Raw genomic sequence first — 17,293 nt, forward strand, 5'->3', positions numbered from 1 at the left:
AAAAATTATTCCCATCAAAATGAAAAAAGGGCCTGGCTGAACCAGGACTTGCTTTCTGTTGAGCAGCCCTCATTGCAGCAGCTCCTTCTCTGCCCTTTGTCATTGCCTGTGATGTGCTGTCACTCAATATTTCCTCTTGTGTTGCAGGGAGCTGAGCGACAGCACCACGTACACGTACCAGGTCATCGTTGTTTCTGGGGCAGAGGAGAGCGAGCCCTCCCCGGCTCTTGTCTACGTCTCGGGGAGTGGGTACTGTGGAGACGGAGTTATCCAAACGTAAGTCTGGCAGAGCAAACAGATAAATCTGAGCACATCTACCCAGCCACAATCTGAGCACAGAAAGAAAGTGATGACCTCCGATGTCTCCTTAGCTTCGGCTAGCTCTCATCTGCAGATAATGACTCCTGCTTGATGATTACCAGGATGATGACATTTAATTGGAACTTAGGCCCTGCTATCCTGGCACCAGTAGATACAGACAGAGATACAGATAGTGGAGTCCAGACAGCGGGATCGATATGAAGCACGCTGTATGCTCTTTGTGCTGTTTGTTATATGTGCATGTATATGACATTTCCTGTATAGAGCTGTAGTGCTGGAAGAATTCCCTCTGTCTTTGATGCCATCCTTCCACACGAAGCCCCACGTGCCTGGCAGCTGGTGGACAGGGTAGAGCCCCATGTGGCCAGCTGGGTTCCTCATGCATCCTCCTGTTGGCCTGGGGTGCACTTGTAGGTATAGGGCTCGGTGCTGGGGATTGCACAGTTTGAGTCAGCAGGGCCCTCTCAGCAGCTGCCAGGCCCCAGGCCGCTGGAAGTGTAACGCAGTCATTCACAACTGCTTTGGGGTTTATTCTTTTACTGTGTTGGACTTTAAGGACACCTGCTTCAAAGCTTTGTGGCGTAAGATTATTTAATTATGATTACAGAAGTAACAACAAACAAATGCTTGATCCAGCCAATAACTGTTGTCTTGAAATAATGTTGATCAGCAGTCACCAGCTCAGCTCTGTGAGACGATGTACCTGGCAGCATGTATTTGCAGGATGAGGCCCAACAGGCAGGAAAATCAAACAGAGCAGCCAATTGCCTTATGAATCCAGGCCAGTCTTGGAGAGAGAGGTGGAGAAAGACAGATTAATTTTGCTTTCCATAACTTTTCTCCTACTGTTATGTTTGCACATTCCTCAAACATCACTTGTGGCTTTGCAGCAAGCGTCGAACAATAGCTGAGCTGCCTCACGAGCAAGCAGGAACCAGACTGTGTCACAGTGTGCTTGGTTGTGTCCCCACTCGCAGCTGTGGAGCCTCTTTCTCATCTGGTTTGCACTCAACAAACAAGCAACAGTGTGGGCTGGAGCAAGGCAGGGCCCCATCCCTGACAGGACCCACTGCCTGCAGACCGCTGTCGCCTGGAATAGCCCCGCACTGGGCTTTGTACCCTGTTGTTCCCATGCTGGGGTCATAGACTGGCCTTTCCAGATTTAATACAAAGGGTTTCAGAGATTCCTGTTCTCTTTCTCCCCACCTGCTGAGCTGCAGCCGCACCAGCTATGAAGGAAGTTGCTCATATCCTCATCGGAGAGCAGCAAGTGGTATCCACATGTGCAGGAGAGAAGTGGCCAGGCAAGTCTGTGAACCAAGAATGGTGAAAGTCAGAGCTGAAGAAAGAAGGGAGAGGAGTGTCCCAGGGTTGGAATGCAGTGCCACTCTCTGGGATGTCAGGGCTTTGGGGTTCTGCAGATCATTGGGATGATGCCATTCGCCATCTGACTCATTTTTCTTGTTTGTGCCCTACCTATAGAGACCTGGGGGAAGAATGCGATGACATGAATAAGATCAATGGTGACGGCTGCTCCCTGTTCTGCTTGCAGGAGTTATCCTTTAATTGCATCGGTAAGTCTGGCTCAGAGCCTTTCCACTCATGGTGGGCAACAGCTCTGAGCAAGGCGCAAGGAAAAAATCAACAGCATTTTTCGGCATTTCCAGCTGAAGAGTTGTCATGGAAGAAGGAAAAAAGTTGGAATTTGTAGGTTTGAAAGGCGAACATATCTTCCCAGCTTCTGGTCATTTTGATGGGAAATTGGTTCTGCTGGCTTTGAAACAACCTAGGACTTAGGGCTAAGTCAGCCATTGTGGGACTGATCCAAAGCCCATTGAAGTCAGTGGGTGGCTTTCCACTGGTTTCAATAGGCTTTAGATCTGGCTACGTGAGAAGACATGAACTGATTTTTTTTCTGGTAAACAGGAGGAGGAGTGAAAGGGGAAGGGGCTGAGACCAGAAGCAAGTCCAGCTGAGGTCACACCTCCTTTGAGTTGCAAATCAGTATCTGAAGATCAAAGGTCTGGTTAATCCCCTTTTTGAGAGGTGAAAACTACTTAATCAGATTTCATTTGCAAGCCTGGTTTGCTCTGATTAGCAAAACCTGTAAGCACAATGGCCGGAAGATGCTCGGGCTATCTGGGATAGCCTGGCCGCGGTTGTGAGCTTTACATATTTATTAAACTCTCTAGGAATGCTGGGGGCAGAGAAGGGAAAAGACCAATTCTCACTGCACCTTGTGCTGGGCAGCCCTGCGCTGGGGGATTGCATTTCCCAAACAGGACTCGGTGAGATCCGGGAAAGGATGAAACATGCAGACCTTCTGAAACCAGAGTTAATGTTTATAAGGGATCAGTCTCTTCTCAAGAGGTTTATGGGATTCCTTATCTGGACTAACCAAGCGAATGCTCTGTCTGTCCCATCTAGCGATCCGATGCTTTCAGCTCAGGGCATCAGTCCTAAGCAGTTAATATAATGTTGGCAAGACTGGAATTTGCTCTTTTTGGCCATCTGATGATTATCTCTTGTGGCTGGAACAACATATAACGGACCTCACAGGCAACACGTTTCCCTTGGGTGGTAAGCTGGGGGCTGCTTGTCTCATCCACCACATTTTTACTTCGGCATCCCACACAGTCATACTTGAGGCCTGATTTGGCGATGTACTTATTTCCATATTTACATATGTAAATAGCTCTATTGAAATTTGAGAATATTTATGGTCAGGGCCAATTGTGGCTATTGGTGGTCTTGAAGTGACATTTGTGTTTCAAGTAACTTGCTGAATTAGACCTCAAGCGCTGAAAGATATTAGTCATAATATTTTGAAAGCGCAGTAAACACTTTTGCAAACGTTTTGGGCTTTCCGAAAGTCAGGCACAGTCTGAGGTTGGTTCCAGGGTTGGGGATGGAGCTGTGCACCCTCATCAGGTCTGAGTTCCCTGGTCCAGGTCGGTGCTTCGGCCGTACCCCAGCCTTACGTTTGGACATGACCCTGAATCCTCTGCCTCTAGCCAAACAAAGTCTCCTTTGAGGCTGGTGGGGTGTTTTCTTGGAACATACAGACCGCTTGGGTCCCTGTTTGAGGAGCAGAGGAAAATAAAATGTAATTTATTTCTATGTTTATGAGGCTAACGCATGTTATAGTCTTGTAGGACAACAACAAATTATTTCAGACTGTTATTTATGCAGTGATGTTCTTGTCGTACTGTGCAGCTTTTTAGAGCCCTGGGAATTAGAGAATGGTTTGGGTTGGAAGGGACCTTAAAGCCAGGTTCCAACCCCTGCCACGGGCACGGGCACCTCCCAGCAGAGCAGGTGCCCAAAGCTCCATCCCTCCTGGCCATAGCACTCGTGGGGTATCCACCGCTTTTCTGGGCAGCCTGCCCCAGTGCCTCAGCACTGTCCATCACTCCTCTTCACCAAAGAACTCAGTGAGCCTCCCATCACGTACAGAGGCTTTGCAGAATTGGGGCCGTAGGGTTTGATCTTGTGAATGTTTCCTCCCAGGCAGTGGAGGCTGCAGGGAATCCCTGGAGGTCTCTGGTCCATGCAGGGCCAACTAAAAGTTGGCTCCAGCCTCAGTGCTGGAGCCCGTGGCTCAGGCTGACATCCAGCTGTGCTGATATCCCCACGGACGGGGGCAGCCCATTTGCAGGTGTCCCTCTCTCTCTTTTGCTCCCTTTGCCTTTTAGGATCATGATGTTAATGTTGGTTTTGTTGTCTTTTTTTTTTTTATTGGTCCAACTTTCCTTTGAATAAATGGCTCGAGACACTTTGCGCTAGTGCCTGTAATAAAATTAGGCTTTTTTTTTTTTTTTTTTCCATTCTCCTCGGTTTTGTTTTCCCTCCTCCTCTCCCCTCTAATCAGATAACAGCGGATCAATCTGCTCTGCTGGGAGGAGGGGCGGGGGGGGGAGGAGGGAGGGAGGCAGGGACAAAACTGTGTGGTCTTTGCTGTCAGGTTGTCCTGGCCTTCTCTGCACACAAAGCCGACTAAAAGAAAACAGATAAGATTAATAGCGTTGTCTCCCTGCAACATGCTGAAGAGCGACAGTGAGATTAATTAATTAATTAATGGGAGCATCTGGCAGCGCTGCTGTATTTTTAAGTTCTGCGGCACGCTCGCCCATCCTCATGCTGAAATTTATCACCTGTACTTTTTTTCCTCCCCCCCCCCCCTCGCGGAGCAGATCTTGCATATTTTATCTGCTCTGCACAGGGTCCCGCGGGGAAAGCCTCACTTTGCCTTTTGGTTCATAGAATGGGAGTGAAGCAGGGGGGCTGATGTACCTCTCCGCTACTCCCGGCTGCTTTGCTTTCACCTTGCTGGTGATTTCACCCGGGACACCTGATTTTTGGCATTGCTGAGCAAGCTCGAGCAAAATCCCACGCAAAACAGGCCCCGCTTGGAAGAGTGACGATTTGCAGTTGTGTGAACCCAGAGCCTTTTAGCACTCGATCCGTTCCCACCGGGCTGTTGGGAAATGGGTGTCTAATAAGCAGCTGAGCACCTCGTCCTTGGTGTGCACTCTCCCACAAACATCGTGCACATGATTCCAGATATATGTGCGCACGCTGAAAAAGAGCGCTGCTTTCATTTGCATTCCTTTTGTTGAGTGTGATGTGCATTATGCATTGATTTAGCTCTCCAGTGCCGAAGAAAGAGAAGGATATAATAGAAAAGATGCAGAGATCAATAAGAAAGGAGGGAGGGGGAGAGAGAGTAATATGAAAAGAGATGAGTAAAGACTGATAGACACATTGCAAGCCAGCTGGAAAGTGGCTGCAGAACTTCTATCTAGCTGTAAGTTTGCCTGGTAATTTACGGGGTCTTCAACCACATCTTGCTGGTGTTATTATTGCTGCGCTTTATCTCCTTTGCGTACCGGGGCTCCTCACTAAAGCCTTTGTACAGCTGCACGGGGCAGCACTTCTGCTGCCTTTGTCGGGAGGGTGTGGGTTCAGGCACATGGCTCCATGGGCGCTGGGTCGGGGCTTGGGCTGTGAAACACAACGAGAAGGCAGCGGGTGGAAGAAAACAGAAAACAAACCTATCTGGCTCTTGAGTTTGCCGCCGATTTCTGGCGTGCCTGCAGCATTAGTCACAGTGGCTGTTCGCAGAGAAGTATGATTTTAATTTGTCAGCGATCCGTTAACACCTTTTCTTTGGCTTCTGCTTGGCCCCAAGAGCTTGTTTGGTCCCTCGCAAATCTGGATCTGCCCTCCTCCTCCTGGAGGCCTCTCCCTCCAGCTGTGAGCCCTACCTTTGTGGGAGCTCTGTCCTTTACCTCTCCTATTATCCATAAATTAAGCATAGCACTTTCCCCTAATCTTATTGTTTGGAGGGCTGCATTGCATTCAGGGAAATGATTAATATTCATGAGCTTGCTATCTCCGTTTGGTGCATAATCCTCTGGGGAAATTGCAGTGTTAAATGAGTGACACAAACTTAATTTTATATGTCTTTTCTTTCCTTTCTTTCTTTTTCCTTTTTTTTTTTTTTCTTTCCCTTTCTGACAGAGAAGTAATGTGCTTAAAATACATTGATGGATGACCATCCATATTCATTGTGGGCATGCTTTGAGAGCGCGCAGCGCTCCGTCCCGTCCCCTCCCCTCCTGTCCCCTGCACAGGAACACGGCTGTGATGCAGCAGCTAATGGGGATTTCTCCCACACACAGCACTCAGGGGCTGGCGTACCCCACCGAGGGCTCTCAGCAGGGCAGAGCATGGGAGAAGCTGAGCTGCCTCTCAGGAGAAGTCAGCATCGTGTAGGGCATCAACAGGAGTAAGGCTCTGAGCAAGCAGCTTGCCATCGATAAAGAAGCTGAGGATCTATAGCAGAATTTCATAGCAGAGAGCGATTAATTTACTGACTGGAGCTGTTCAGATAGTATTTGTGTGAATCCTTCAGCTTAAGGCAAATACTTTGAAGCTGACTGTTTCCTGCGGCTCATGGGAGTGTGGCTACATGTTCCAAAATGTCTAAGCACTCATTTGGCAAGTTAGTAATAACAACATCGTCATAAAGTCTCTGAAAGTGATTTTCAGACTGTCATCATTAATAGTGCTGTCTTAGCAGGGCCAGCTGAACCACAGCACACAGGCATCTCAGGCAGCAAAGCACAAAGGACAGATGCTTTCTTGTGGGGGAGCGTGTGGGCTGGGGTGGCATTTGCCTGCATTTTTCTCTTGGCCAGTGACTCCAGCCCAGCTCAATCCAGCTTTGGAGTCCAGGACACAGCTACAGCGAGAGCCCAGTGGAGGATTTCTCCTCTGCTTGCCACGTCCCTCGTGCATTGCTCTCCTCGTGGATCAAAGAGGCTTCTGCAGCCAGTCACACTTCCCTCCCCAGAGCACGCTCCGTGACTCCACAGCAGCTTGCTGTGCTCAGAGGGTGATGCCGGGCACAAGACCTCCCTTTGCAATAACATCCAACCACACGCACAAACAAGCTGTTTGTTTTCCTTAGTGAGTGGCTGCAATGGTTTGTCCTCCTGGGCTCCTTCCCAGGTTCTCAGCAAGCAGCCAGGTGTCAACGGGAGCAGTTGCTGCCTCGTGTGACAGAAATCTCTAGAGCTGCAGTTGAGTGGGCTCCAAGTGCAGCTAGTAAGTCTGTGTAAGGAAATATTAAAGTATTACCAGCACTGCTTTTGCAGTTTATCCAAACACCAAGAGAGGGAAACAAGGTTGGGTGGAAGAGGATTGCAACTGGGCTGGCTTCAAGATTTGGAACAGTTATAGGGCTATTGTGTGTTGCATCAGGAAAATGCTGCGAGCTCCATCTATCTTTGCTTCTTAAGGTATTGTAGTGCTCTCCTACCATGGGGGGGAGGCCATGCTGGCTGCTGCTGGCTACGCACAGAGCATATAGGGTCTTCCTACCGCTGCCAGCAGCACAAAGCATCCCTTCGCATAAGTGACAGAGCTTTGTGTTCTTAGAGGTGAATATCAAGTTTCCGAGCTGGGCTGTGCGAGGAAGCCGCAACTGCGTCTGTCTGCAGCGTGCGGATCAATTGCATCAGTGCTGCGCTCTCCCATCCCAGCGCGCTCCATCAGAGACCCAACCCAGGAACGCATCTCCGCAAAGCAGCCGCGTTGCCGGGAGCCACATGTGGTGCCAGCCCTTGCCGTGCTTGGCCGTCTTTGTCACGTCACGTGCAGGGAGCTGCCTCCTGCCAGGCCCCCGGACGTCCCGCAGTCGATTGCAACACCCGCCTTGACTTCATTTCCAAGGTGTCTGCTTTATTTCACCGAAGGAAAATGTCACCATGTATTGATAGGCGACTCGATTCGCAAAGGTCTGGCCCGAGCTCTGTGCGATGCTGTTTTGTCTGTTCCAATCAGAATATCCAGGAAGGAAAATAACTCTCGAATATTTTGCTGCAGCAGGAAATATCTCTGCCTCTGGCTTCTTCAGTACTAGAGAAGAGATTAGCAGATATCCTGGAAGCAGCCACATTGCTCACCCTGCTCCCGCTGCAGCCAAAGGTGAAGGGCTCAGAAATAAACGGGGCAGGTTCAGCGCTCGCTCAGCCCCCAGCCGCGTAGATCCGCGGTGGAACTGTTCCTGCTTTTGTGCTGGAAACCTCTGGATACGTTTCTCCTCATCTGCGGACACAAAAAGCGATGCTGGAGGTGCTGTTCAGTGGCACAGGTCAGATCCCACTCCTGCAGGAGCTGCTGGATCGCAGCGAGGTCTGAGCAGACCTTCCGGGGGTTAACATGTGCAGCTCGAGCTGTTCCAAGAATTTGTAACTCTGAGACAATGCTTCTGCATTTTTGTGTCCCCCATTTTTTCCCTTTTTTTTTTTTTTTTAACTCAAATAGTTATGTGGCATGAGGCTTGTTATAGTTGGAAGCATCCCTAAGTAAACAGCTGAGCTTAAAAATACTTTTTTTTTTTTATTATTCTGTCTGGCCTTTAAAAAAAAAATAGTAGTTATTGCACAAAAGAAGAGTATGCTGAATCCAGTCCCTGCATCCTGGCTGAAAACAGGAAGCTGCCCTGAGTGTCTGTCCCCGGCACGTTGGCCATGCAGCTCGGACATTAAAAGCTTCATCAGAGGATGTGCCCTCTGCTATGAAGTGGATCTCTTTATCTCTTCTTCTTTTAATGAGGTGGAAGGCTGCCTATCACAGATAAGTGTATATCCTGCATGTCTGCTTCCTGATGCGTGCCAGACTTGGTTCGTGTCGCTGGAGTTTTTCTGCCCTCGCTTTGCACAGGTGGCGGTGGTGGGGAGGAGGCACTGCCCTGTGCCCTACCTGCATCCGTTTGTCTCTGAACCCAGGGCAGGGGGCTGTATAACACACTGCGTGTTGCACTGTGCTTGAGCACCTTCAGAAGCAAGGGTGGATGGAGCTCGCATCATTTTTCTGGTGCAACATGCAGTAGCCCCACAGTTGTTCCGGGTCTTGAAGTCCAATTGCAGTAGGCAAGTTCTAGGAAACATACCAGGTTTGTCAGTCTGTTTCTCCAACAAATCCCCCTTTGGGATGTCACAGAAACCTTCAGTAAATCGAAGATTTTGTTCTCCCACCAGCCCAAAACAAGAAACTTGTGTTGGATGCCCTGTCCCTGCAGACACCCCAGGTCAGGCTGGACGGGGCTCTGAGCACTGGTGGAGCTGTGGGTGTCCCTGTTCATTGCAGGGAGTGGGACCAGATGGCCTTGAAGGGTCTCTTCCAACTCAAACCATTCTGTGATTCTGTGACTTAGGTTTGACTCTGACATTTTGATGCCCTCAGTGAGGGCTTTGTCAGAGAAAAGCAGCTCTGACTGCCTGAATGAGCACATGCTCCCCGAGTTCAGCTCAGGATCCTTGAGCATCTGCTGTCATCCCCCAGAGCCGCTGTCTCCTGCTGCCAGGTGCTACGCCTGCAGATATTTTGCTGTTCTAGGTTTAAGCTGGATTTCCAGGCAAATGCTTTTTAATTTTTTGAAGTCATTTTCCCTTGAGGACAAATCAGATTTACTTCATGTTCTCTTCCCCCATATATTATTTGAATCAGATTCGACTCTAAAGTGAGAGGTCCCTGGTGTTGATGAACGCAGTCCATGGCACAGGTCCTATTTAGCCAACACCTCCCCGTGACCTTCGTCAGGGCTTCGCAGCCTACAGACCTCTGTGGAGGCAAAAATTAGATTATATTATCAAGGCCCTGGATGAATTTCATGTAGCAGTAGCCAAGAACAGATCGGAAAAGGCATTCTGCACCTCTACAGAAACAAAGATGTTTGCTACTGCCTACTAGAAATGCACGTCCTGTCACTGCCCTCCTGGGCTTTGAGCCTGTAGGGCTCTGTGGATTTAGCCAGGCAGTGTTCAGACGCTGTGGAAAGGGAAGAAGCCTGTTGGTTTTAATTTTGTGAGGGCAATCGTGGGAAGAAACAGTGTGGTCGTTTTCTGATTTGCTTCTGAAAAGATGAAGCCCAACCTCAAACCTGCTGAGCATCGCGGAGCGTGCTGAGAGTCAGCAGTCAGAGCCACGAGGAGCTGGCTGCTGTAGGTGGATGGGACCTCGTCCCCTCCTCTATGGCTGGGAAGGGTTTTGCAGAAGTTCCTGTCTTTGCCATCGCTTCCAAGTAGGAAACCAACAGGCAGGAAACGTGCCCTCTTGCCTCACCAGCGCTCCCTTCAAAGGATGCCTTCAGGATGACGTGTCAGCACTGGGACTTGCGAGTCTTCCTCGGAAGAAAAATAAGGTCGTGAAGCCGCTTTGCCTCATCATTTTCACAGCACACCAATGTGAGTGGGCACTGCAGGCAGGGGACGTGCGCTGCAGAGGGGCTGGTGACAGTGCGGCTCAGTAAGACTTTGTTAATCATTCAGGCAGGCTCCATTTAATTCAGACATCACAGTCTCTCCGTTCGGTTCCTCCCTCGGGTGTTGCAGGCTCCGAGCAGACAGATTTATTGGGGTCTTAAGCATAATCAGGAACAAATTAGCCTCTGTTAGGATCACACACTGGCCTGGATCACAGCTATTCAAGGGCTGCCTTCCCATCCATGTGAGCATGAATTAAGTCATCTGATTGGAGTAGGTCTTGAGTATTCTTCTATCCCAAACACATGATCTTATCAGAAGCCCATTACGTTTATCATCGCATTAGGAGGGAACATTTGGAGCCAGTGCAGGACTATGTTGGCTATATAAATGTTGTGCTTACTTCAGTGCCTATCGTGAAAAGAAGTCCAAGCTTCAGGGAGGAGAGGGAAGTGTGTGTGCCTAAAAGTAGGCTGTGAGTTTCTGGCTGTGTCTGCATCACTGGGGCTCTGTAAAAGGTGTGTGCATGTGTCAGTGTTGGTATCAATGTGGGCATGCAGCAGGATGTATTTGGGTGCCAGTGTGTCACTGCAAGTGCACATCTGACTGCTCATAGGCTGAAAGTTGGGTCGTTTTAACACCATAGATCTGTCCCTTTTTTTTTTTTCCTCTTTAAAGAAATAAGCCTCTTTTCATTAAATCACAAAGAAACTCCCCAAATGGGTATTTTCTTACGCTTGGATTTGTTTTTGAGGATTTTTGATTGCTGGTCACAGCCTTCCCAGAGCTGAGCCTTTCTCAGAGGTGTTCGCTGAGGCTCTCGCTCAAACTGGGACAGCGTGCTCTGCAGCACACGAGCTGCTTTGCTTTATCCTGCTGTTCTGGGGCATGGCAGAGAGCTGTCCTATGCCTTGATACGTCTGTGCAGAGCGAGAGGTGGAGAAAGATACAGTCAGGGAAGCAAGTCTCCATTATATGGAGCTCTCCCCCTTCCTTGGGCTGAGCAGGCACACACCAAGTCTGTCTGGAGTGGCACTGGGCCTGCACTAATACACGCTGTGGAAGAATAACGTGTGACACAGCTGGGGCTGTTAGGGCCCATGAGCAGTTCAAGCCCACATTCCCAGCCGGGTTGGTCCCAGATTATGGGGAGAGGGGCCCTGCTGGCACCGGGGCCTGTCTGTACATCCACCCCAGCCCCCTCCCACTGTCGTGTAATGGCACACCCCAGAGAGCCATTGTCATCCTTCTGCAGAGCACTCCCAGCACCCAGGACCCTTCAAGGTGTGTGGAGCGTGCCCAGTGGCTCCCAGCCATGTGAAGATTTTAAGATGTGACTTGTTATGTCAAGAAGTTTGGACACCCTTGGAATATTACCTCAGACACAGAGCTGTGCTCACGCTGCTGAACAGCTTCCAGCCTCACTTTCGCCAGCTCTGAGTGCTGGCCCAGCAAATGCACACTTCCCCACGCTTATCCACGTACACAAGTTGGCTGCAGAGGTCGTGACGAAATGAAACTACAATGACATTGTTCCCCGATAGGGTTCTCCACTCTTTCAAACTCACACTCTCTTAAGGACCTGGAATTTTGCACAGAGGATTGGGAGGAAGAGAGGGGAAAAGGAGAGAAAGTCATTAAATAATTGAATCGCGATAAACTGATTATTTTTTTCTGGCTCATGATGGTATTTCACTGAGTAAACTAAGAGGAAAAATAAACAGGGGATTTCATGGTTTGGAAATAGCTCAAAATTGAGCAGCCGTTGGATTTTCTGACACCTAGCTCGAGATAGTCCAACGCTACCAGCAGGGCTCTCCTTAGGGAGCGTTTCCATCAGTCCAGCTCGCAGCTCTGGCTAATTTCCTACCGTTTTTTCAGCAGGCTTATTTGCCAGACAAAAATACAACAGGCTGTCAGAACTGGATACCTCTGGGGACTGGCAATGATAATACAATACAAAATAGGATACCAACAGGTCAAAGGTTTCCATTTCACAGAGTACTCTAATGACTGAAAGTCATTATTGCTATGCAGTCTGTTTGAAAAGAGTAGATGGATCTCGGTTCAGTTTTTAATGGGCCGGTGTTAGAGAAACAACCTCAAAAATTTGGCATCTTTGTTGGTAGTCTCATTAGAGAAGCCGCAGAATAAATGGACAAGGATAATAAAGTCTCCTGCTGCTTTTGATCCTTTCAGGTCAAATCTGAGCTGCGTTGGTTGAAGCCGTGTGTGTATGTGGCAAGCTCGCCCTCACACTATGCATACTCTATCTGCTCTTCGGATAAACAGATCTGTTTGGCCCTTGGTCACTGTGGCTGTGAACTTGGCTGTTTTTGCCATCTCTAAATTCACAGATGCTGTTGTTGTTGTTTTGCACATTTCTTTCAAGAACGAAAAGGGAAACATTGTAGACCATTGTAGACCAGATCTCTCTTGGCTTTTCTCCATCCAAGTCAGAGATACTGTGCTAATACCCACATTCTCTTCCTATGTATTTTCGATCTCTCCTTTCTTCTATCTCCATTCTTTTAAACAGAGATAGACAAAAATAAGCAGAAAATCCCTTTTGTTAAGGAATATTATGAGGGTTTTGCCCAATAACAAAATAAACTCTTCTTGATGGGCTTTCTTAAAATCACGTTCTGTTGGCCAGAAGGGAATAACGCTTTTACTTCCCAGTGCTCTGGACCAGCAGATGCACAACTGCTGTTACCAGATCCTAGCAACTAGGCCACAGACATGTAGCCGTTTTATGATTGATCCTCTTTGGTTTCTCCTGGCAGATGAACCCAGCAGGTGTTATTTCCATGACGGTGATGGAGTATGCGAGGAATTTGAGCAGATGACCAGCATCAAAGACTGTGGCGTTTACACTCCCAAAGGCTTCCTCGATCAGTGGGCTTCCAACATCTCTGTCTCCCACCACAGCGACCAGCAGTGCCCAGGCTGGGTGGTCATTGGTCAGCCAGCAGCAACCCAGGTAAGGGAAGCAGACTGTTACCTCCCCTTGAAAGTGGAGTCCATCAAGGACATTTATGAATGTAACAGGATGGTCAGCATTCATGGGTGATGTTACCTACCGCTAGCTCACTGCTTCACCGTGGAAGATGACGGCCATTGCCCTCTTTCTGAGCGGAGTTCAGAAGCGGTGGAGCTGAAATTCAGTTCCAGTCGTCATCTGAAAACTGACTGAAGTTGTGCTCTGCGTGGTTCAGTAAGCTGTGCAGCAGTCACCTCTAGCAAACTATCACCACCCAAAAGACTAGGCAGGCTCTCTGCTGCCAGCACGGGGTTCTCTCTTGTGGCAATGAGTTCTGAAGGCTAATGTAGAATAACACAAAAGAGTGTTCTTTCTTTTTTAATAGTTTTGTGTTTTCTGCCTCCTGGTTTCATAAAAGCACCCTATTGTTCTATTCTGAGAAAGGTCCCTTCCATTCCCAAAGCCATTCATTAGCTTTAACCCCTTTCTTACATGTCTCCTTTGTAACATAAATAGCTCCAGTTACCATCACTTTACCTTTTGTCTCCCTGAGAGAATTAGATCCAAATGAGTTCAAAAACACATCAGATAAATGCCTAGAAAACAGAGCTGTACACGATGCCGATGCAGCAGTCCAGATGCAACCCTCGGATTCAAGAAAGCCAACATTGCTTGTTAGTTTTTTTGAGAATACAGCAAGAAAAGGATCATCGTATACAAGAGCTACTTTGTATATTCTCCCTTCAGCATTTACCATTGTCCCCTGCTAGAGCAGTGAATCAGATGGACTTTGGGTTTGACACAGCCAAGTTGTTCCTGCAGTCTAGTTATCTGGGAGGTGTCTTGAGTGGGCAGTGCAGAGAGGAATGCAATGTCACAGATATGACAAGCGGATTTCTCTGTGAATAGTAAACGCTAAGCATTTCCCCTTGGCTTGCAAGAGAAAAAATCTGTATCCAAGAGACTTGGCCTTGTTCACATTGCACAAGTCTGTAACAAATTAATGACCAGGTCAGTTCTAAACGTCCAAAGCATGGCTAGCTGGCATGGTACCAAGACAGAATCTCAAGCCCAGTATTGCCTTTTTGTCTTGGTCTCATTTATTATTTCACACTGGAAAAGGGAACTTTCTTCTGGACCCCTACCACTGCCATCATAACTTGGTTCTGATTGGAGCTCCGTGGGCTGTAGTACCAAAGTCCACAGTCTCCAGCTCAGGTACTGCTGAACGTGCGTGTCCCCGAGCCCTCTGTCCCCATCCCACTGTGATTTCCTGCCCTCATTTTCTCCTTGTGCACTGGTAGGAATGCAGCCACTGTGCAGTAGGCAGCATATGGTCACGCGGTGGAGAAAACACTGCCTTGCACACACACAGCAGCAAGCCCTGCTGTGTCGCCACAGCTCAAGCATGTTTGTTGTACCCAGAAGAGATGAAGTTGTCACAGCCTTGTTAAGAAAAAAACAACAAAACCAAGCTGTTGTATTTATAGGCAGAGCGCTAGCATATCGCACACTGGCGGAGTGAATGGGAACATGCCTCCTGTTATTGGCTGGCCCCTGGGGAGATAACAGTGTGCTATTTACTTCCAGCAAAAGGAATTTTTGCTTTAGCTCAGCTGGTTGTATTACACCAGCTCGGGCGCGTGGGGTTCATTGACCTTTTTAATCATATATATTGGGAAAGTCTTTGTTTTCGCCAGGAACGAGGCAGGCTTGCAGCTTGTGGAGGAGCACCTGACTTGTTGCTCTGGGGAGGTTAGGTGGGGCAGCAGGTCATCACTCTGTTCGCTAGCGGAGTGCTTGAGATGAAAATTAACCCAAGATCTCCTCTAATCACCGCATGTAATGATCACTGGCGTGTAAACATGTTTGGCTTCGTTATCTGCGCAAGCATTGAGCCTTGGGGGGTTTTGTATTGATGAAAGGAGCACCTTTCTTTACCCAGATATCTTTCAGAGTAGGTTGTGTGCTTGCTGGTGTTGTGCAAACTTTTCATGTTGTTGCTGGGTAGTTTCCTGATTAATCAGAGTGGCATTTGTGTTGGCTTCTCATCAGGAATGCCATGAAAGATATGTTTGAGTGCAGTGCACAGTAATGTACAGAATACATAAGCTGCTTGTTTGTTAGCCATCCGTGTTCCTCATAATTGCCTGACACTCTCAAAGTGCTTGAAAGCATTTTAAGGATGTATTTCCCAATTTAAAATGTTTTCTCATCCTCAGCCATCCCGAGACCCATTACTCTGCATGACTGTATTTCTGTCTCAGTTTTGCACAGCCTGTTTCTGAGGGCTGCGTTTCTCACGGTGGTGCATCTCAGCCATATCTACTTATTTACTCTTATTTACTCTTGGAGGATTGTTTATGAGCAAAAGCCGGAGTGCACTTTCTTGTTATCGTAGGGTTGCTTCTGCAGATTGAGCACCCCAGGCCTGTTTGCACAGTTCCTTAAGACATCGCCTGTTTCTTGTTCTTCAGAAATAGGACGTGTGCCCTCGCTTGTTGTTTTGAGGTGGATCTTACGCGCAGCTTCGTTACTTGTTGGTATGCGGCTGCTGAATGGCAACGTACTGAGGGAGGAGAAAAGAGTTCACAGTATAAGATTTGTTTTTGAACAACAAAATGCTTACAAAGAATGACACACTCTTGGCAAACAGATACACATTTGAAAAATGGAAAGGTCAGAGAGCCCCCCCTTCAAACAATCGTTCTTTCTGCAGAAGCGAGGCTGATAGACGGCCACTTCTACTTTCCTGGCAGCCACCCTTCAGTGCAGATTAAGAAATATTCACAGTACTGACAGCATCATATTTAAAGCCAGAGAGGACTAGTCAGCAACATCACACCAGCACAGAAATGCGAGCACCAGTTCAGGGTATTTTTACAGCTTGATTTCTAATCTGACATCCTGCGCAGATCCTCGGTACCTGTTATCAGCTGCAGGAGGAATTCAGCAATCAGGGCTGTGCACGCTCCTGGGCCACTCTCTTCCCTCCTGCTCTTGCTGTGAGTTTGTAAACAGCCTCTCCTTGCCATCCGCCGTGCGTGAAATATTATCGGTGTTGATGGACTGGTTGTGTGGGGTTTTCTGCAGCTCTGTTTATTTCTCGGGGCTTTTCTTGTGCTAAAGATTATTGATGCTAACATTAAGTCATCAGCTGGTGTACGCTGGCAAGGACTACAAAAAGGCAGTAGCTCTGGGCAGATTTATACTAGCTGAAGGACAGATCCAGTCGGCATAAATAGCCAGACAAAGGGCGCTCCGACAGATGTGTTTTGTGACTAGCTGCCTCTACTGGAAGTCCCCTGGGACTTGTTTCCCTGACCAGTTCCTACCCAGCCAGGGTCAGGCTTCTCGTCACCAGCAGGAGGGGGAGGACGTGGCCTCCTGACACCAAGTAAAGCACTCCTGAGCCTGGCAAAGTGTGGGCTCAGAAAGCCAGCCATTGGTCTCCATGGCCAGTCCCAGCTGTACCATTACTGGTGAGGCTGCATCAGTGAGGACTGCTAAGTAGGAATGTGTGGTGTGTGGGCACAGTAACAGGATGGCTGTCCTGTTGAGCTCTAGAAATCAGGATCTTGCTGGTGGACTCAATCTCCGTGCTCTCACTGCACACTGGTTGGAGTGACCGTGGTTGGAGCAACCCAGGAAGTGATGCCATTGCTCCTTTCCTCTTGCTAGTGGCACTCCTGCCTCTGGAAAATGGCTTATCTGTAGTTTTTCTATGGCCTTTATAGTAGAGGAGCATAGGAAGGGACTGATGGATCTGTGGGTGGTTTATTGCTGACTTTGCTGTACCTGTAACAGCAGAATGTGCTCAAGACTTGGAAGTCTGGGCAGCCTGGTCTGGTGGTTGGTGACCCTGCACTCAGCAGGGGGGGTTGAAACTCGATAATCTTTGAGGTCCTTTTCAGCCCACGCCATTCTATGATTCAATGATAAGTTGGTGTTTGCACTGTTAATTCTGAGGAGCAGTTCCACAGCAGCTTTGTCTTTCATTGTATTTCCTCCCAGTTGCATAGAAGCTGTTAAGTTCAAGTCATATATATGAATATATATATAAATATTTTTACCTATGCCATTGTCTGTACTGGCTTTTCCCCTGTGCAAGAAGAACTGCACGTCTTAGGCACGGTTAATGAAAATGGGGCTCTTTCCTGAGGCTGCTGGGCACACAGATCCTGGGATTCATTTTTCTTCCCACACTAACACACCC

At 48.3% G+C, this 17,293-nt stretch overlaps 1 protein-coding gene across 2 annotated transcripts in view; it reads left to right on the forward strand.

The window, feature by feature from the left end:
* The window catches only part of PAPPA (pappalysin 1), a 175,090-nt gene that overhangs the window by 86,889 nt on the left and 70,908 nt on the right, over positions 1-17,293 (forward strand). For both annotated transcript variants that reach the window (XM_021414277.1, XM_021414278.1), the window contains exons 8-10: positions 148-276; positions 1,804-1,895; positions 12,881-13,077. In XM_021414277.1, coding sequence (XP_021269952.1) covers positions 148-276; positions 1,804-1,895; positions 12,881-13,077 — 418 coding nt within the window. The remainder of the gene's footprint in view (positions 1-147; positions 277-1,803; positions 1,896-12,880; positions 13,078-17,293) is intronic.

Source organism: Numida meleagris, chromosome 16, assembly GCF_002078875.1.
Source record: "Numida meleagris isolate 19003 breed g44 Domestic line chromosome 16, NumMel1.0, whole genome shotgun sequence".
Lineage (NCBI taxonomy): Eukaryota > Metazoa > Chordata > Aves > Galliformes > Numididae > Numida > Numida meleagris.